The 21,893-nt window shown below is 42.2% G+C and overlaps 1 protein-coding gene and 1 pseudogene across 1 annotated transcript in view; one reads left to right on the plus strand and one right to left on the minus strand.

Moving 5' to 3' along the window:
• The first annotated feature begins 3,208 nt into the window (after positions 1-3,208).
• The window catches only part of SLC4A8 (solute carrier family 4 member 8), an 86,625-nt gene continuing 67,940 nt past the window's right edge, over positions 3,209-21,893 (plus strand). Inside the window, exon 1 of the mRNA XM_068561875.1 lies at positions 3,209-3,394. Coding sequence (XP_068417976.1) covers positions 3,350-3,394 — 45 coding nt within the window. The 5' untranslated portion in view covers positions 3,209-3,349. The remainder of the gene's footprint in view (positions 3,395-21,893) is intronic.
• LOC137775544 (THO complex subunit 7 homolog pseudogene) lies at positions 19,680-20,392 on the minus strand (annotated as a pseudogene).

Consider the following 21,893-nt stretch of genomic DNA (forward strand, 5'->3'; position numbering starts at 1 on the left):
AGAAGATGGGGCTCTTGACCCTGAGTCAAGGGCCAGAGGCTCTGACTTTTTCTACATTTGAACTGGAGGAAAATCAGACCCACTAGAGTTCCCAGGAATCCTCTACCTCCTCATTCTCCTTGCCCTGACCACTCATGCCCACTCTCATGAGAGCACCATGAGAGCTGGCTTTCTAGGGAGTGGGGAATGGAGGACACATCTTCCCTTTGGTCGCCATCCTTGGCCCCTCCTGAATTACGTTACCAGAGTCAGTATAAATGACCCCCTGCCTCACGTTTCCCCCTCTAACCCATCTTGCCCCCAGTGGCAGATTTCAGCAATAGTTCCATTTATATAGGACAGTGTTGCACTGTGGCCAAGAACTCTAGAATCAGACAGATTCATCCTTGACTCATCTCATCAGATGAGACTCTCCTCACCTCCTCAGAGAAGCCCCCCTGACCACCCCATCTAATGTAGCTCTCCCCACCCCCATGCCCATTACTCTATCACATAACTTTGCAATTTACTTCACAGCAGCTCTTATAACCTGTAATTGTCTTGTTTTTTTTATTTGTTTGCTGTCTCCCCACTAGATTGTAAGTCTTAAGAGGTCAAGACCCTGTTTGTTTTATTGGTGTTTCCCTAACACTCAATGCTGAATACATAGATTCTCAGTAAATATGTTCTGAATTAATAAATGATCAAATCCCAGCTTAATGACTGCTTAATCTTGAGAAAGCTGCTAAACTTCTCAGCCTCAGTTTTCTTACCAGTGAAATGGAGAAATAATGGAGAGTTAGGAATATTAAATGACACGGTGCATTTAAACCCTGGGCCTGGTGCATGGAAGTGTTCTTTAAAATTTTCAGCAGTGTCCTACTTTCTATCACATGAGAGAAAAAAAAAGTCTGAACTAATTAGCTGGCTCTCTATAATTTGGCCATAGTTTTTTCTTTACCACAATTTTTACTTCCTACTGCTCTTGTCTATAACTTTCTGCTTTGGTCCAAGTTGTGGCTACTCTGAATGGGTCATGTGCATTCCTATTGTCAAATCTTTGCCCAAGAATTGAGATGCTTGCTCTCCTTACCTTGGCTCGACTGTTTTCAGATTTAGCCCAAACCCATGTCCTCTGTGTCGTGTTCCTAAAGTGTCCCAAGTCATAAAGATCGTTTTCTCTTCTGAATTTTTATAAACTTTGTTGTCTATGTTACTCATATGGCTCTTGTTTTATGTTCTATTGTCTTGTCATCATATTAACATATATCCTATTTCCCTGATTAGACTGTAAGCCCTTTGGAGATATGTATTTTATTTTATTTTTTAATTAATTAATTTTTATTTATTTATTTTTGGCTGCGTTGGGTCTTCGCTGATGCGCGTGGGCTTTCCCTAGCTGCAACGAGCAGGGGCCACTCTTCGCTGCGGCACGCAGGCCTCTCAATGTGGTAGCCTCTCTTGCTTCGGAGCACGGGATCTAGGCGTGTGGGCTTCAGTAGTTGTGGCATTTGGGCTGAGTAGTTGTGGCTCGTGGGCTCCAGGGCACAGGCTCAGTAGTTGTGGCTCACGGGCCTAGTTGCTCCGCAGCATGTGGGATCCTCCCAGATCAGGGCTCGAACCCGTGTCCCCTGCATTGGCAGGCGGACTCCCAACCGCTGTGCCACCAGGGAACTCCCTGTATTTTATTTTAGATTTCTCTGCATCTTCAGTGCCATTTGGGCTTGTACTTAGGTGTTCAATATGTTTTTGGTTAGACTGAATTAAAAGCACATATATTCACTTATGTATTTATAAATTATGTATATATATTTATACAACTTGTATAACTTACACATTTATAGCTATGTTCTATGTGCCCAGCATTCTTCTGAGGCTCTGTGGAGTATACAGAAGGGCATAAGAAAAATAATTTTGCCTTCAAAAACTTACAATATTATAGTAAGCTAAAGTCAACATTTAATGAAAGTACTTAACCACAGCATGGTAACTGCTATAAGAAAGTTATGAGGTGCTATGAAGATTCAGAGGAGGGAGTGATAACATCTCCTAGGTGTGTTGGGGAGAGTTGAGGTTTCTTGGAAGAGGTAGCCTTTGAGACTAACTTTGAAGGATGATTAAGATTTCGATGGGCAAAAATGGGGGTGAATTCCAGATTCAAGGGACAGGATTAGTGAAGTGATGAATTAGGGAAGAGACTGTCGCAATGAACACTAAGAAACAGGACCAAGGCCTTAAACCGGAGACCAGAAACATGGTTCTGCCTCAGGGACACTGAAGCACAACCTTGTTTCAGATTTTAGGGCCAACACAAGGAGTGGTATGCAGGGGTTGAAACTTTAACATGCACCAACCATACTATTTTCCCCAAGTGTAACTTCTTTGGAGGCCGAGGATGACTTGCAACTGTTCTTTTTCCTTTAATAATGTGGACTCACCTACAGTCTGATAGTGGACATAAAGCAAAAACCCCTTTACTTCTCTTGGGGACAGAGGATTGGCTGGATTATGGCCAGCCTCTCTTTTCTTTTAAACCCAAATCAAACTGAATGTGTTACTCATGGGTTTCTAACCTTGCCTTAGATCAGTAGTTCTTCCGTTGTTAAATAATTTGCCTTAGATCATTTCTCGGAAAAGCTGGAAGCATTTTTGTGGAATTATTTCAACAATCATCTTTAGCTCAACTCTGTGCTTGTACTGCCAACCTGAGACCCAGGGAGAAGACCTAAACTGCAGTGAGTCCATGGAGGGGATCGGATCACTGCCTGCCTGCTTCTCGTTAATACTCTTTACTCTGGCCACTAGCTCGCGGATTAACAAGTAATTTCAGAAGGCCCTTCCCCCTCACCCTCAGTTCCTTCCTTCTGCAACCCCAAGGGATGGTTCCCCAGAATTTAAAAATCAACACCCAAGGAACAAAATCACGATAGACAAAACCGACACTTTCTCCGTTTTCAAGGGTCAGGTGCATCCTCAAATAGAACCACGAAATTTTCAATCTCTAGCAAGCAGTCGGAAGGACCTTCAAACCCAGAGGCCCCTGAAGGGAGGGAGGCGGTTTCCATGGCAACCGGGCCCCAGAGCGGTTGGCTCCCCCGGCTCCCTCCTCCTCCTCCTGGTAGTCCAGGGTACCGCCGGACAGCGTCCTCCGGTGCTCCGCGCCCTGATTGGCCGCACAGGCCGCGCGTTGATTGGCTGCGGCGAGGCCTCCCGGGCCGGCGGCTATGGAGGCGGCGGCGGCGGCTGATGGTTGATTGTTGGCTCCAGGGTAGGGGTCGCCGCTCGGGCGATCTCCTCAAACCCGACCAGAGTGCGTGGACTGCTGACGTTCGGCCTGGAGCCCGCGGGCGAGACCTAGTTGGGCTCCGCCATGCGGGCCGGGAGTAACGAGCCGGACGGCGTCCTCAGCTATCAGGTAGGGCTCCGCCTCCCGCCCCTCCCCGAGGCTCAGCCTCCTCATCCTCTGCCCACCCTCCTTTCTCTGCCCCCGAGTCGGGGCTCCGCAGGCCACTCCCTGAGGGCGAGGGGAGGCCAGCTCGGGACACCAGGGGGCGCTCCGGGCGGTCGGGGATCGGGCCCGGGCTGCGAATGGGTGACCTTGGGCCAAAAGGGGGAGCCGCATCCTTTGCGTGGCCGGCTGAGGAGCCCTGACGGCCCGCGGCCGGTGACCTCTGTTCTCCTCGGATCCTCCTTGCTGGGAAAGAGGCTGGCTTCTGGCCTTGCCGTGTCCTCCTGGAACGTGGGAGAAAGGGTAGCCAGGGACCTTGCTCTGGTGAGGCATGTCTCCTCTTTGTGTTTTTATTTCTGGGGGTTTCTGGTTCCTCACTGGCTCAGAGGAAGAGCTTAGAAAGACTTGAGGCTGAGACCAAACCCTAAACCTTGTCAGTGTGGTCAGCTTTATGACTCCCTCCATCCCGTTGCACAGCCAGCTGTCAAGTTCTGGAAAGGGAACTGGAAATGGGCTGGGGAAGTGTTAAGGGGTCAGGAACAGGTGTTTATTTAAAGGAATGAGGAAACTAGGTTTAAGTAGCTGATAACCCAACTGTTGGGGTGGCTAATGTAAGGTAAAGCATTGGACTAGGGGTCAGAGACTATACGTTCAAATCCTACATCTGCCTCTCACAGGCTTTGTGACCTTGAGTAAGTCACTTGCCTCTTTGAACCACAGTTTCCCCATCTAGCAAAATGGGAATGATAATATCGGCTTTGCTTACCTCACAGGGTGATTTTGAGGACGAAATGAGGCGCTGTTTGTGAAAGAGCTCTGTAAAATGATGTTTATTGTGTGGCAACCAGTATAGGAGTGGGAGCTCATTGAATTCTCACTCCCCCCTTTCCTGTGCCCATCACGTGATGATGTGGTTACTGCTCTGGAAAGAGGTGTTGAAGGGAGGTCAAGTCTGAAGTGGAGGGCTGTGAAGAGAATGATGGACCTTCTCAGAAGGATGACAGGTCTTGAAACAAGGACCATGTTGACGTCAGGATGGTTTCTGTAAAGAGGCAGAGAAAACTTGAGTTTGTAGCAAAATGTGTATCACTGACTCACTCCTCTTCTTCCTGGTAATAGTTTACTACTAGATGATCCCATTGAGTGTGTCTGTGTGTGTGTGTGTATGTGTGTGTGTGAATAACCATTTTAATCAGTCACACAAATAAATGTATTATTTATAAACTGTGATGCATGCTTAGAAAGGAAGATATGCAGTGCTGTGAGTGTATATCACAATGGTTCCAGCTTTGGCCTCAGATCACAGATTTTGCTAAGGAGGAAAATTTGGGCAAAGATCTAAAGAATAAGTGTCAACTGAGGGAAGAGGGAGATCAAAGGGCTTTGGAGACAAAGAACAGCAGAGGGGGCACATCTGGTTAGAAGACCTGAAAGAAGGCCATTGTGGATGGAGCCATAGGGAGCAATGAGGGGAATGGTGTGAGATGTACTCTGGGGTCATAACATACAGAGAGAGAGAGAAAGAGAGAGGAGCCAGAGAGAGAATGAGAGCTAACGAGATCATGATTACATTCTCCTCCTGAAAGATTTCTCTGGCTGCAGCGGGGAGAACAGGCTGGAACGAATGTGAGGAGACAGTGTCCTTAACATGCAGAATGTGTTCCAGTTGTATTGTCAAGATCATAATAACCCCCAGGCTTCTGTTAGTGCTCTGTGAAAACGATAATTCCTGAGTGCTTCTGGGATAGGACAGAAAATAATTATCTCTTATATCTAGTTCATGAAACTTTTGTGGGCAGTGGGGTGACGAGAGAGCAAAGAATGGAGTGGGAACAGCAGGACCTTGTAAAGGCTGAGTCAGGTGATGGGCAAATGGGTACTTGAGATATAGGGTGGAAAAGAAACAAGGGTAGAAGGAGGAAAGGAAATGGGGGTGACTTGGGGGAGACACAGTCAATCGATTGAAAGTTACCAACTAAGCCTCCTATGTGCCAACTGAGCTGTGTGGAAGGGAGCAGGCGTTGCAAAGTGAGCAGACTGTGTAACTTGATGTAAACTGAGATTCCAGGCATCACATCTAAATATCCTAAGTCTAGGCTGTTTTCTCTGGTTTGGACTACTGTGCTGGCTCCTAACAGTTTCCTCCTGCTCTTCCTTCTACAGTCCACTTGCCCCATGGCAGCCAGGGAGAGGTTGTTTGTTTTTTTTTTTGGCTGCGTTGGGTCTTCGTTGCTGCGTGCAGGCTTTCTCTATTTGCGGTGAGCGGGGGCTATTCTTTGTTGCAGTGCATGGGCTTCTCATTGCGGTGGCTTCTCTTGTTGCGGAGCATGGGCTCTAGGTGCACGGGCTTCAGTAGTTGCAGCACGTGGGCTCAGTAGTTGTAGCATGCAAGCCCTAGAGCACGCAGGCTTCAGTAGTTGTGGCTCACGAGCTCTAGAGCGCAGGCTCATTAGTTGTGGCACAAGGGCTTAGTTGCTTCATGGCATGTGGGTTCTTCTCAGACCAGGGGTTGAACCCGTGTCCCCTGCATTGGCAGGCGGATTCTTTTTTTTTTTTTGAACTTCTGTTTCTTTTTTTCTTTTCAATTTGAAAGATATATGCATATATATACATGCACACACGTATATATGCATATCATATATACAGAAAATAAATTCTGGTTAACCCAGTATCATGCTGAAGAATCACTAAGCATCATTTTTTTTTTTTTTTCAATCTGAAACCAGTCTTGTCCCTGGACTGTTTAATGATATGTGAGTTAATACATTTCCTATTTGTCCTCAAGTCACATTGAGTTGGGTTTTTTTTTTTTGACCACAACAAAAGCAACAATGATTGCAATTACCAAACATGAAACACACTCATACTATGTCATAATATTGACATTCAGTCCAGTAATCCTCCACTGTAACAGCTCCTTTACTTTGCAGTGAAAATTGATTTGTATATTCTTTGGGCAGGTGGATTCTTAACCATTGCGCCACCAGGGAAGTCCCAGAGAGAGCTTTTTTTTTTTTTTTTTTTTTTAAATTAATTAATTAATTAATTTTTGGTTGTGTTGGGTCTTCATTGCTGCCCGCGGGCTTTCTATAGTTGCATTGAGCAGGGACTGCTTTTCCTTGCAGTGCGCGGGCTTCTCATCGGGGTGGCTTCTCTTGTTGTGGAGCACGGGCTCTAGGTGTGTGGGCTCAGTAGTTGTGGTTCGCGGGCTCTAGAGCACAGGCTCAGTAGTTGTGGCACACGGGCTTAGTTGCTCTGCGGCATGTGGGAGCTTCCCGGACCAGGGCTTGGACCCATGTCCCCTGCACTGGCAGGTAGATTCTTGACCACTATGCCACCAGGGAAGTCCCCCAGAGAGAGCTTTTAAAAACACAAATCAGATGTCATATCCTATCTCGAAACCCTTCAGTGGCTTCCCAGTACACTTTAGAATAAAATCCAAACTCCTTATTGTGTCCTACCAAGCTTCATTGTGACCAGGGCCTTGCCCACCCTCCCTGACGACCTCTCCTCCACTCTCTCACCACTCACCGCTGCACTGGCTATCTTTCTGTTCCTTCAATATGACCAGCTCCTTCACGCCTCAAGAACGTTGTTCTTGTCATTCCTGTGGACATTCTTCTACCTGGGCCTTCTCGTGACTCAACTCAGATGCCCCCTCCTCAGGGTGGCTTTTCTTGGCCTCGACTCACAGTTAATCTCTTTCATATGATTCTGCTTTATTTTCTTAATAGCATATATAACTTATCTGGAGTGTTCTTGTTTTGATTTCTTGATTATTATCTTTTCAAATAGAAGCTTCATGAGGGCAGGGACTGGGTTGAAAATCTTGTCATCTACACAGTGCCTGGTATAAAATCTGTGCTTAGTTGCTGAGTGAATGAACGACTCTCTTGTGTCCCAAGTCAATGTACTTCTCTTTAAGGAGCTCCTGGTCTTGTCAGTATCAGCCCAGAGCCTCAGATGGTCATTGCTTTATTACACGAAAGCTCTCCTTTCTCTGCTGCTGTGCCTTTGCTCAGGTATTCTAGCTGGAAAACTTTTCCCCTCCTCTCCACCTAGAATATTCCATTTGAATCTTTAACGTCTGGCTCCACGTCACCATCAGAATTTATCACTCAGTCTTTTTTGCTCACAACCACCACCACATGCTATAACTTCTTCCATCCCTAACTTGTGGAATCTACATGTTCATCTCTGCTGCTAACCTGCCAGCTCCCTTTCATGTTGTTTATGTAAGTTAACTTGTATTGAGTGCTTGCCATGTGCCAGGTACGCTGCCAAGTGGTTTCCATGCATTGTCTCCTTTAATTCTCTCAATAACCCTGAAACTTACATGCCCTTATTATGCTTATTTTCCAAATGAGGAAACCAAGATGTAGAGTGGTTAAGTAACTTCTAAGAAGTGGCAGAGCTGGCTGTCTCTAAAGAAGTGTCCTTAATCACTCTACATTACCGTGGCTTGTGTCTCTGACACCTAGACCGGTGACTGATTAAAAATGAGCACTTAAACGTGTTTGGGAAGATACGTGTGGCAAGGTGTACAAAGGATGTATTAGAGTGGGAAGAGCTGGAATGAAGGAGGCCAGCTAGGCGGCTGTTGGTGGAGTTTAGGATGAGTTAATGAAGGCCTGCATTATTGAATTTTGATGAGATCACCGGAGGTGGTTATTGCAATTTTAGGAGTCTGTGAGCTCTTAAAAGGGATAGTAAGAGTGGAAGAAGATCAGAAAGCTTGAGGGAGAGCTCCTAGTTTGGACTGGAACTAGGGACAACTTGCAGCTTCAAAATTCTCACGATCAGCACTTCCAGAACTGAACAGAAAGAATTTTTGGAAGAGAAGGCTGGAGAGGTTGAAACCAGCAGCACTTGAGCCAAGTGGTGCTGGGAACCGCAGGGAGGTTCAGAGAGGGTGCAAGTGGTGGAGCGGGGAGCAAGTGAATTTGGGCAATTACCAAGGCTTTTATGTGAATCAGGCCGGCTCAGAACGGGAGATTTTGAAGAAATCTTCAGAATAACAAATCCTGGTGAATGGCTGATAACTGGGAAGCTTGGCGGTTGGGAAGAGAGTCACACTTCATGTTTTAAAGTAGACCTGAAAAACTCGGATGCTAGTGCCCAGCGGCCCTGGCACGTGTTTGTGCTCAATAAATATTTGCTGAGCGAATGAATGGCTCTGTAGAGAGCGGATAACTTTTCTGAGAGTCATGGTCAGTTCATGGGGAGCAGTCAGTATGTATTTGCTGAATGTTACTGAACAAAAGTATCAACCATAGCAGCTTCTCCTCTTCCTGCCTTGCAATGTACAATCCATATGCCTCCAGCCCCTCCCCACACACTAGGTGTTCCTTTCCTGTGTGGGAATTGGGGAACATGTGAGCATTCTCTTTATCTGGCGTTACCATCTCTACTGGGGAGCTTCAGTAGGAGAGGTGTGGACTTTCCTGCCAAGCAGAGAATTGAGGCATGCTGGGGGGACAATTCAGTTTGCAAATTTACTTCCTTCTGAACTTGTAGATAATTGTCTTACCTCATGGTTTGCCTTGGCAGGGTAGACAGGGCTCTCAGTTAAGCCTGCCACAGTGGTAATCAGGACACAGAAAAGCAATGTGTTTATTCTAAATCTGCTGCTAGGTAACAGCAGCAAATCTGAGATAATGGAGAGGTTGGTTGTTTCCTGTAAGGTAGTAACAAGTTTACTCTGGTTTTGCTAGTTAGAAAGCCATTAATGTATGTATTAGTGTCTATTGCTGCCCTAACAAATGACCACAAATTTACTGGCTTAAAGCAACACAAATTGATTATCTTACAGTTCTGCAGTTCAGAAGTTCAGCACAAGTCTCACTGCGCTAAAATCAACGTGTTGGACGGGGCTGTTTCTTTCTGGAGCTTCTAGGGGAGAATCTGTTTCCTTAACTTCTTCAGCTTCGTGAGGCTGCCTGCATTCCTTGGCTCACAGTTCCCTTCCTCCACAGTCAAAACCAGCAACACAGCATCTCTCAGACCCAGCTTTTGTCATCAAACCTCGTTCTCCAGCTCCACTCTTCTGCCTCCCTCTTCCACTTTTTTTTTTTTTAATTTTTATTTATTTATTTATTTATCCACTTATGGCTGTGTTGGGTCTTCATTTCTGTGCGAGGGCTTTCTCCAGTTGTGGCAAGTGGGGGCCACCCTTCATCGTGGTGCGCGGGCCTCTCACCATCGTGGCCTCTCTTGCTGCGGAGCACAGGCTCCAGACGCGCAGGCTCAGTAATTGTGGCTCACGGACCCAGTTGCTCCGGGGCATGTGGGATCCTCCCAGACCAGGGCTCGAACCCGCGTCCCCTGCATTGGCAGGCAGACTCTCAACCACTGCACCACCAGGGAAGCCCCCTCTTCCACTTTTAAGGATCCTTGTGATTACATTGATCCCACTGGATAATCCAGATAATGTCCTTATTTTAAGGTCCACTGATTAGCAACCCTGTTTCCATCTGCAACCTTAATTCCCCATTGCCGTGTAAGGTAACATATTCATAGGTTCCAGGGATTAAGATGTGCAAGTCCTTTGGGGGCCATTATTCTGCCAACCACGATGTGCTAACTAGTAAGTTGTATGGAACAGGAGTGACTCCAAGTGGGGTTCAATAAAAAAGTCACTGAGAAACCAGAGCTACTTTGGAATTTTAGGCCCCTAGCAGGCTGCTGAAGAGTCAGAATAGGAAGCTCATGGGTGTTCAGGAGCTCACGGCCACTGAGGGGGTCTAGAACAGCTGCACACATCCTCATGGAACCCCTTTTTCTTGCTATAGGTTGTCTGCATTCAGTGAGGAAGTCAAATTGAGGGCATTAGAGAGTTGGGGATCTGTGGGTCAGATTGAGTGATGGGCTCTACAGGGGGTCAGAATTCATGGGCTTTCTGGATGAAGAGGGAGTGGGAAGTGAATAAGGAGATGGAGAAGTATTGGAATTCTGGTCAGCAAAGGCAGCGTGAAGTACAAGGATTTAAGAAGATAATAATATGACGATCTTGAGCTGTTTTCACTGTGGACATTAATCCATGATTAGGTGACCAGAGCTCTCTAAAATGACCAGGTTCTTTGCTTTTGGCAATGTTAGTGTATGATGTTAATGCACTGTAGTATATAATGTTAATACAGAGAGACTTGAGTTGACGTTCCTTCTATCTCACTTAACTCTTGTGAGATCTTACTTAGCCTTGATTTAGGACTGTTGTGCGGATTAAGTGAGGTAAGGTGTGTAAAGCACAATGCTAGGTATACAGTAAGTGCTCAGTAAATATTTGTTCCCAGTACTAATTGTGGTGACTCAGTTTGTTGATTAGAAACCCTGGAAGTCACTTCTGTATTTGTTGATTTTAAAATGATTGTGTATCAGAACTCAATAAATACTTGACTCGTTGTTGTTGGGTGGGTGGGGTAGGAGGGTGTTATCTGAAAACATTGGATAAAAGATGAAAGGGGGGGACTTCCCTGGTGGCGCAGTGGTTAAGAACACGCCTGCCAGTGCAGGGGACACGGGTTCGAGCCCTGGTCCGGGAAGATCCCACATGCCGCGGAGCAACTAAGCCCGTGTGCCACAACTACTGAGCCTGCGCTCTAGAGCCCCCGAGCCACAACTACTGAGCCCACGTGCCACAACTACTGAAGCCCGCGCACCTAGAGCCCGTGCTCCGCAACAAAAGAAGCCACCACAATGAGAAGCCTGTGCACCGCAACGGAGAGTAGCCCCTGCTCGCCACAACTAGACAAAGCCCGCGTGCAGTAACGAAGACCCAATGCAGCCCAAAAAAAAAATGAATTAATTAATTAAAAAAAAAAGATGAAAGGGGCTTTGTAGGTGAAAGAGTCTGAGACTGATTTCAGGAAAGGAGGCTGAGCTGAGTCTGGCAGTACTACCACCCTGCAGGTTCAGAGTGGAGCCGCAGCGAGGGGTCAGGGAGAGGGCTCAAGGTGGGCTCCACTGCCTGCTGCTTCCCCCTCGCCTGCAGCCTCTGCGTCTGCTCCAAGGATCTGGGGCCATTATGTAAGACTCAGCCCCACGCCTGCCTTTTAATTTGTCCATTAACTGTAAGTGAGAATCTGGTCTGCTACTCAGCTATAATTCATTCATTTGTCAAGGCTTATAACAGTGCTTTCTTTCTCACGATATGCCTTGCAGTTTCAATGTTTTAATGTGTATTTAACCCTTTTGGTTCTTTTTATCTTACTTAGTCCTTCAGGTAGGCACCCAAGTCAATTCACATTTACATAGTGGGTCATTCTCATGAGCCAGTAAGACATACAGAAACAGGGTCTTTTCTCTAGTTCATCCTTCTTTCCCTTTCTCTTTCCCTCCCTCCCTCCTTTCCTTTTTCTCCTAAACTTATACAGTGTGGTTCTCACGATTCTAATATTTTCTGAGTCACAAGCTCCCCTGAGAATCTGATGAAAGTTATGGACCCTCTCCCGAGAAAAATGCACGCTCACACATAATCCTCTGAAGCCCATAGGAACATAGGAACCCTGGAAATCCATGGTTAAGAAATCCTCTCAGCCATAAATAATGACGGTATCAGAGGAAGTAATAATCAACTGGTGAGGAATCTGCAGCAAGCACAGACCAATGAGACTTGATGTTCCTTTCTTTTCATTTTTTATGATTTTAAGCAAACTTTAATATATTTGAAATTTATGGAACATTTTAAGCATATCCCAAAGTAGAGAGACTTGAAGTACCCCGTGACCTGGCTCCAACAATGAACAAACAACCTATCTTGTTTCATTTATGGGTCTACCCATTCTCCAGATCCCAGACATCGTATAATTAAGTATGTTTCACTTAAGATTAAGGGCCCTTTTTTAATTTTTATTTTTATTTATTTTTATTTTTTTTATTTTTTAATTTTAAAAATTTATTTATTTATGGCTGTGTTGGGTCTTCGTTTCTGTGTGAGGGCTTTCTCTAGTTGCGGCGAGCGGGGGCCACTCTTCATCGCGGTGCGTGGGCCTCTCACTATCGCGGCCTCTCTTGTTGCGGAGCACAGGCTCCAAACACGCAGGCTCAGTAGTTGTGGCTCACGGGCCTAGTTGCTCTGCGGCATGTGGGATCTTCCCAGACCAGGGCTCGAACCCGTGTCCCCTGCATTGGCAGGCAGATTCTCAACCACTGCGCCACCAGGGAAGCCTGGGCCCTTTTTTTAAAAAAATGACATAATCACCATATCACAATACAGGCATACCTTGGAGATATTGCAGGTTCAATTCCAGACCACCGCAATAAAGTGAATATTGCAATAAAGCAAGTTGCACAAACTTGCTGGTTTCTCAGTACATATAAAAGCTATGTTTATACTATACTGTAATGTATTAAGTATGCAATAGCATTATATCTAAAAATGTACATACCTTAATTAAAAAATACTTTATTGCTAAAAAATGCTAACCATCATCTGAGCCTTTAGCAAGTCATAATCTTTTTGCTGGTGGAGGATCTTGCCTTGATGCTGATGGCTGCTGATGGATCAGGATGGTGGCTGCTGAAGGCTGGGCTGGCTGTTGCAGTTTCTTAAAATAAGACAATGAGGTTTGCCACATCCGTTTACTCTTCTTTCCACGAATGATTTCTCTGTAGCCTTCAATGCTGTTTGATAGCATTTTACACACAGTAGAACTTCATTCAAAATTGGAGTCAGTCCTCTCAAGCCCTGCCACTGCTTTATCAACTAAGTTCATGTAATATTCTAAATCCTTTGTTGTCATTTCAGCAGTCTTCCCAGCATCTTCACCAGGAGTAGATTCCATCTCAAGAAACCACTTTCTTTGCTCATCCATACGAAGCAACTCTTCATCTGTTCAAGTTTCATGGTGAGATTGCAGCAATTCAGTCCCATCTTCAGGATCCACTTCTAATTCTAGTTCTCTTGCTATTTGCACCACATGGGCAGTTACTTCCTCCTCTGAAGTCTTGAACCCCTCAAAATCATCCATGAGGGTTGGAATCATCTTCCTCCCAACTCCTGTTAATGTTGATATTTTGACCTCTACCCAAGAATCAAGAATGTTCTTAATGGCATCTAGAATGGTGAATCCTTTCCAGAAGGTTTTCTATTTACTTTGCCCCTACCCATCAGAGGATTCACTATCTATGGCAGCTACAGCCTTATGAAATGTATTTCTTAAATAATAAGATTTGAAAGTCAAAATGACTCCTTGAGCCATGGGCTGCAGAATGGATGTTGTGTTAGCAGGCATGAAAACAACATGAATCTCATTGTACATCTCCATCAGAGCTCTCGGGTGACCAGGGGCGTTGTCAATGAGCAGTAATATTTTGAAAGGAATCTTTTTTTCTGAGCAGTAGATCTCAACAGTGGGCTTAAAATATGCAGTAAACCATGTTGTCAACATATGTGCTATCATCCAGGCTTTGTTGTTTCATTGATAGAACACAGGCAGAATAGACTTAGCATAATTCTGAAGGGCCCTAGGATTTTGGGGATGGCAAATGAGCATTGGCTTCAACTTAAAGTCACCAGCTTCATTAGCCCTTAACAAGAGTCAGCCTGTCCTTTGCAGCTTTGATGCCAGGCATTGACATCCTCTCTAGCTATGAGAGTCCTAGATGGCATCTTCTTCCAATAGAAGGCTGTTTTGTCTACACTGAAAATCTGTTCTTTAGTGTAGCCACCTTCATCGATTTTCTGAGGTAGCTAGATCTTCTGGATAACTTGCTGCAGCTTCTATATCAGCAGTTGCTGCTTCACCTTGCACATTTATGTTATAGAGACGGCTTCTTTCCTTAAACCTCATGAACCAAGCCCTGCTAGCTTCAAACTTTTCTTCTGCAGCTTCTTCATCTCTCTCAGCTTTCATAGAATTGAAGAGAGTTAGGACATTGCTCTGGATTACATTTAGGCTTAAGGGAATGTTGTGACTAGTTTGATCTTCTATCCAGAACACTAAAACTTTCTCCACATCACAGTAAGGCTGTTTTGCTTTCTTATCATTCGTGTCTTCACTGGAGTAGCACTTTTTTTTTTTTTTTTTTAAGAAGGATATTTATTTTACTTTTTTTAAAAAAGGAATTCCTTTATTTTTATTATTTATTTATTTATTTTTGGCTGTGTTGGGTCTTCGTTTCTGCACAAGGGCTTTCTCTAGTTGTGGCGAGCGGGGGCCACTCCTCATCGCAGTGCGCGGGCCTCTCACTATCGCGGCCTCTCCCATTGCGGAGCACAGGCTCCAGACGCGCAGGCTCAGTAGCTGTGGCTCACGGGCCTAGTTGCTCCGTGGCATGTGGGATCTTCCCAGACCAGGGCTCGAATCCGTGTCCCCTGCATTGGCAGGCAGATTCTCAACCACTGCGCCACCAGGGAAACCCGGAGTAGCACTTTTAATTTCCTTCAAGAACTTTTCCTTTGCATTCACAATTTGGCTAACTGGTGCAAGAGACCTAGCTTTTGGCATATCTCGGCTTTCAACATGCCTTCCTCACTAAGCTTAATCATTTCTGGCTTTTGACTTAAAGTGAGAGACGTATAACTCTTCCTTTCACTTGAACACTTAGAGGCCATTGTAGGGTTATTAACTGGCCTAATTTCAATATCGTTGTGTCTCAGGAAATATGGAGGCCTGAAGAGAGGGAGAGAGATGGGGAACTGCTCGTCAGAACACAGACAACATTTATCGATTAAGTTTGCCGTCTTAAATGGGCATGGTATGTGGCGCCCCAAAACAATTACAATAGTAGTATCAAAGATCACTGATCACAGATCACCATAACAATATAATAATAATGAAAAAGTCTGAAATATTGCAAATTACCAAAATGTGACACAGAGACATGAAGGGAGCAAATGATGTTGGAAAATGGTGCCAATAGTCTTGCTTCATTCAGGGTTGCCACAGACCTTCAATTTGTAAAAAATACAATACCTGTGAAGTGCAATAAAGTGAAGCATAATAAAATGATGTACTCCTGTATTATTATTTTACTTAAAAATTGACAGTAATTCTTTAATATAATCATATACCCATCCAGTTGATTAATTTCTGTTAGCACCTTATAGTTTTTTAAAATAGTTGGCTTATTTGAACCAGGATCCAATCGAGGGCCACACATTCACATTCAAGCCTGACCTTTCAAATGCTCTGGCTGATGGTGTTTGACAATGGCTCTGTTTTCTTTGGCAGGACAAAGAAAGTGGATGAACATTTATTCAGTGACTTTAGACTGTGATTAACCCATCTAAACTAGGGAAACAAACAACAAGTTGATTTTCAACCTGAATATTTTAGATGATTGACCTTGCTCTTTATATTTTGCTTTTATAGTCTTAGAGTCAAGAAGTCAGTCATCCCTCCCTCTGCACTACAGCCCCGCTCCAGATTCCTGCTGTGTTCTATGCTGTGTGAGGTGTCTGTGGACAGTACTAAGCATTGTAATTAATTGGTCCCTGCCCTCCAGATATTACAAACCTGTGGGGAAGCCAACATGAAAAATTACTCGTACATATGTATACATAGGTATAATATATAGGTATATATATATAGGTATATATAGGTATATATAGGTAATATATATAATATATGATATATTATATATAATATATATTATAATATATAATATATATTATTATATATATTATATAGTATATATATTATAATATATATTATATACATATTGTATATATATTATATATATATATTACTCGTATATATGTATATACGAGTAATATATAGGTATACATATATGTGAAGTTTTATGAGGAAATATATGATCATATGAGAAAGAGTTAAAAAAACTAATAAATATTTACTCATCAAAATGTATTGGAGGGCTTCCCTGGTGGTGCAGCGGTTGAGAATCTGCCTGCCAATGCAGGGGACATGGGTTTGAGCCCTGGTCTGGGAAGATCCCACATGCTGCGGAGCAACTGGGCCCATGAGCCACAACTACGGAGCCTGCGCGTCTGGAGCCTGTGCTCTGCAGCAAGAGAGGCCACGATAGTGAGAGGCCCGCGCACCACGATGAAGAGTGGCCCCCGCTCGCTGCAACTAGAGAAAGCCCTCGCACAGAAACGAAGACCCAACACAGCCAAAAATTAATAAATAAATAAATTTTAAAAAAATAAAAATGAGAATAAATAAACTCCCTTGCTACCCCATCAGCAAACATTGCCTGTGGGAAACTCCAAAACATTATATAAAAAAAAAAAAAAATGTATTGGATACCCACCACATACTGGACATTGTACTAGGTGCTAGGTACATAGTGGTGAACATAAGACACAGTACCTACCCTCCTGTAACTTACAGGAGCACAGGCTACTTAAAATGGTAAGCTACTGTATTAGGCTCTGGGAGAACAAAAAGATGAAAATATGTGACTCCTGCTGTCAGGAAATTCACAGATAACAAATAAGTGTAAAATAAAGGTAAGTTTTTTCCACTTAAAAGTTATCCTTCAGAAAGGACTTGACTTATTTTATGAGAGTCTTTACAACTTAGATGGAAGTGAAACTGACATGCTCTGGGAAATTGACTCAAAGCATCATGGTAATGAGGAAAACATTGATGTTAAAGATGTATCTGAAGATTTTGAATAACATTACTTTATAAAATGTGAGAAAAGTAGTATTTCTAAGTTAACATTATTTTACGTATCTGTAATAGTTTGTAAATATTTCAGTATGAATACTAAAAGATAAGGATTCTTTAAAAAATAAGCATAGTACCACCTAAAGAGAAAATAATAATTTCTTTAATATCATAAAAGATAAAAATTTCTGATTGTCTCAAATGTCATAACTTTAAAAATTATTTTATAAATAACTAAAAATTATTTTGGTTAGTTTAAATCAGTATTCAAATTAAGTCCACATATTGAGATTGGTTTGTTGTCTCTTTTAACCTATTGGTTTTGCCTTCCTCTCTCTCTTTCTCTTCTTGCAATTACTTATTTTAAAAAAGATGGTGGGGAGAGGATTTGTTCTATAGCTGTAGAGTTTTCCATTGTCTGGGTTTTGCTGATTATATTCCTGTGGTATTTTTTTCCCACTGAACTCTGTTTCTTTGTATTTTCGGTAAATTGGTATTTGGATTTAGAGTCTTGATCAGATTCAGGGACAATTTATTTGGTGAGATTACTTCATGGGTGGTGATAAGGTCTCCCATTAGGAGGCACACAGTGTCTGGTTTTCTCTTTTTGTGATATTAGTGGCCTTGAAAATCAATGCAGTCCATTAGGGATTGCAAAATGGCGATGTTCTAATTCTAACATTCCTTCTTCATTTATTCTTTTCTATAATAAGAAGCTTCTCTCATCTACTCTATGGTACCACTCTATGGTACAATTTAAATAGGAAAGCCGGGATAAATTTTTACTATTTTGCAAAATAATGAGTTGGTTTGCTAGTATTATCCTCCAATGTTGACCAATTAGCTAATTTTTAAAGTGACATGGTGAACTCATGGATTTAAACATATTTGATATATTCAGTCTGTTACAGTTATTACCCTTACGAATGTTCAAATTGTCCTGTTTTTGGCAAGGGACCTCTCTAAGTTGGATCCTGAGTCCTTTTGACACAACCCTCGTTGTCTTTGAGTGTCTTTTAAGAGAAAATGGCATTTTAAGAGACCACAATCTAGGTGCTAATGATACTTATTGCTATTGGCTGATCATTTTTTCTAGGCCTTTAGTCTAGACAGAGCTAGGAAACATAAATTTACAAATTTTAAAGCATTAAAAAATATATCATTGTTGATACTTCCAGTGCTTCCAATTCAAATTCAGGACTATGTGTCCTGCAACTGTATCTGCTTTCACACCTTCTGAGAACCCCAGATCTCAGTCACACTGAGAGTGCCAGAGAAAGTTCACATAATCACTCATTTATTTTATCTCACAATACACAACAGTCTCAGAAAAATAACACCAACACTACGACCAACAATATGACAACTAAAAAGCAGTTTAAGATCTTTTCAAATTCCTTTTGTCCTTAGGATATATGTCACTAAGAACGTTCAGTCAGTTATAACTTTATGGTATAAAGTTACTTGGAATAAGTTCTCTTGGAATAGTTATGCCATCAGTTTGGCACTTGTTTTCATTTTTTTTTTATTTTATTTTATTTTTTTTATTTTTTTTTTCATTTTGTTTTTGATTTGTGGGAATTGCTTTTTAAAATGTAAAATTTTGGTTTTTTAAAAATTAATTAATTTTGTTTTAAAATTACGTAAAAAATGTGCAAAATAAGTTATCTTCAAAGAAATTTAGTTTTTATCCTTATCTTCTTTACCCCATTGCCTCCCTCCTCTGTAGGAAACTATTTAAAAACATCTTTTACGGCTCATTCTTCCTTTGTATGTTTTTAAGTGTAAGCAGATGTTTTTGTTCCAACACCCTTTCTTAGATAAAAGTTAGCAAATTAAACAGTTTCCTCCACCTTGCTTTTTATTTATCTTTTTTATTTTTTATTTTTTTAAAGATACGAGTTTGTATTAAAATTACAAAAATGTAACATTATTAAGGTATGGTTCATGCAAAGTGCCATGTTTCTGAACTAAAATAAACGGATAAGGATGGAACCTAACAAGTATTAGACATGTAATTCAATACTTAAGACAATTACAAGTGATTCAGATTTAGTTTAATTTTTAAAAAAGATCATGAAATCCTTTTTGCAAGACTCTTGAAAATGACTCCTACAGAACAAAACGATAGAGAGAAAACATTTCAACAAAACATTTAACAACCACATTGCTCAAGTATAAAGGACAGAGATCTAGAAAGTAATACATATTGATTTACTTTGCATCTTGTAATTACCTCTGATATCAGTGATTCTTACTATCACTGAACCTCTCCCACAATAAGCATACATCACAAACATTTTGCACATAATTTCACAAGTTCACAGCCCTCCTGAGAGCCTATTCATGGCCTTCATTTTCAAAAGTGGTAACGATTTCCAGAAATTGACTCATTTTCTCATATACATCCTAGAAATGCCACCTTCTCACTGTCTTCCACTTATTTTGTGAGCAAATCAATGTTACCAGTTAAAAACTACCTAGAATACCAACGAGCACTAACATATCTGGCTTGAAAACATTTTATTAAACATTTTTGGATGTTGCTTCCTACCTTTTAAGTATAAAAAAGGCATTTCAATAAAAACAAATATATAATGAAGTCATCTTCCTTTGTGTGAAGAAATATGAATGAACTGTGCATTAACATTTAAAAGCAAAGTAGTTCACTGCCAAAACTTTAAATGTCTCAAGAGCACAACAAATTCTGAACACACTAAGATCATGTTGCTACTTCAATATTCTTGGGAATGGTGAGTGGTTAGTTGGTCTATGGTTTAGGATCAGTTTCCATGCTTGTTTCTTGAGCTGCTTCTACCTTTGAGAGCTTTTCATCATTTTCCAGTGTTTGCTTAAGTTCATAGAGGATACTAAGAAGAACGTAAAACTGTTTCCTTTTCCATTCCAGGTTACCTTCAACACTTTCTTTAATATGTGAAAGATGCTTTAATTCTTTTCCCAGAGCCTCTAGTTTCTTTAATGTCTCACGCCTGTCTGGATGACGGTGGATCACTTTTGCCAATGCATCGTATTCTTGGTGATATTTTCGTGTTCGTTTTGCTTGAAGAATTTGCTTTTTGCACTCAGCAATTTTTTCACGTGCTTCAGCAATGCTACATTCTATTTCTTTGTAAGTTTTTTCATAATTTTTCATTTCTCTGAGATTCATATCATACACCAGCAAAGTTTTGCCCATTGAAAATTCACATCGGGACAGTGTGCTCAGCATACGTTGGTACTGGCTGTATTCCTCTTCCTGGGATCCAGAGTTGCACCATTTAATGAAACTTTTCACTAGCAGATTAATTCTCCGATCATCTCCAGCGCCATCTCCATCAATTAGGAGACGCTTCCGTATGATTTCGTCGTCAGTCACGGGTCCCATGGCGTGGGCGGCGGCGGCGGCGGCGGCGGCGGTGGCGGTGGCGAAAGCTGAGGCGGCGGTTGGCGGCGACGGAGGTCAAACTCCCACAATGCAGCCGGGTAAACAGCTATGGAGGTGGCGGCGCCTGCGGCCGTCGGCGCCGTTGGCGCCGTTGGCGCCGCCGCCGCCGCCGCCGTCGTCGCCGTCGCCGTCGCCGTCGCCGTCGGACCTGCGCTCCCCGAGCTCTCCGGGGGCGGCCGCTCCACCTTGCTTTTCAAACTTAATATTATATCTTGGAGATTATTCCATGATAGTAATAATATATAATTTAAAATATGCCTATAAAACTAAATTCATAAATAAAATACTGTAAATTGACATTTGACTATTTTATCTACTTCCCTAGAAGTTTGGCCTCGAAAACTGTTTTTGAATCTTTTCATTGGGAAAATGGATTGCTTTATGTTCAGGGTTGTCTTATTTGGGAGCATAGGTGGTCAACTATAAAACAGTAAAATTAGAACCGGAAGCTGGAAATTTGAGCAGGATCTACAAGGATGGTGAGGATTTGGGGTGCTGGAGAGTTGGGGAAGGACCTGCTAGATGACCAGACAGTGTGGAATGTGTATGGTGCCTACAGGATCAGAGAGCCTGGCTAGAGCTGCAGGTTTGGTAAAGGAAATTGATTGTCAGGGAAATAATTATTTGAAATAATTCAGGATCTGGTGAGGGTCTTTTTTTTTTGAAAAGTAATTTACTTTACAGTAATTTCAAACATACAACTTTACATACATAAGAACAAGTCTTGTACCTTGATTAAATATACTCCTAAATACTGATGTTGACATTATTAAAAATGGAATTGTTTTCATAAATTCTTTTTTTTTTTTTTCACACACACACACACTGTATTTTATTTTTACAAGAGATAAATAGACTGACACCAAGCATTGTACATGGATGACCACAACAAAAGCAACAATGATTGCAATTACCAAACATGAAACACACTCATACTATGTCATAATATTGACATTCAGTCCAGTAATCCTCCACTGTAACAGCTCCTTTACTTTGCAGTGAAAATTGATTTGTATATTCTTTGCCTCTGAGTCCTTGTGGGATTTTTTTTTTTTTTAAATTCAGACAGAAAGTCACAAAAATTATACTCATCCTCATCAGTTCACTCAGTCCCATGTAATTAATTTTTTTTTTTTCATCTTGATCTTTTGTTAGCACTTTTATGAGTTCATCAGTTTTTCATTAGAGTTCTGAAAATTCTTATTCATTCAGTTCAGCAGTACAGTCAGTTACCAGAAACCTGTACTTGTCAGAGTCTTTTCCATGAATTTCTTGAAGATGAAACCCTTTTATAGGAACATATTTGCAAAATCATCAGAGTACACCCAGAACTGTCTGTAAATGACAAAAGACTTAAAAATGACCACGGTTAAAGATTTGATGAAAGTTCATAATAATGCAGTTGACAAGAAAATTAGTTTTTTCTGAGATATACATTTTA

Source organism: Eschrichtius robustus, chromosome 13 (assembly GCF_028021215.1).
Source record: "Eschrichtius robustus isolate mEscRob2 chromosome 13, mEscRob2.pri, whole genome shotgun sequence".
Taxonomy (NCBI): Eukaryota; Metazoa; Chordata; class Mammalia; order Artiodactyla; family Eschrichtiidae; genus Eschrichtius; species Eschrichtius robustus.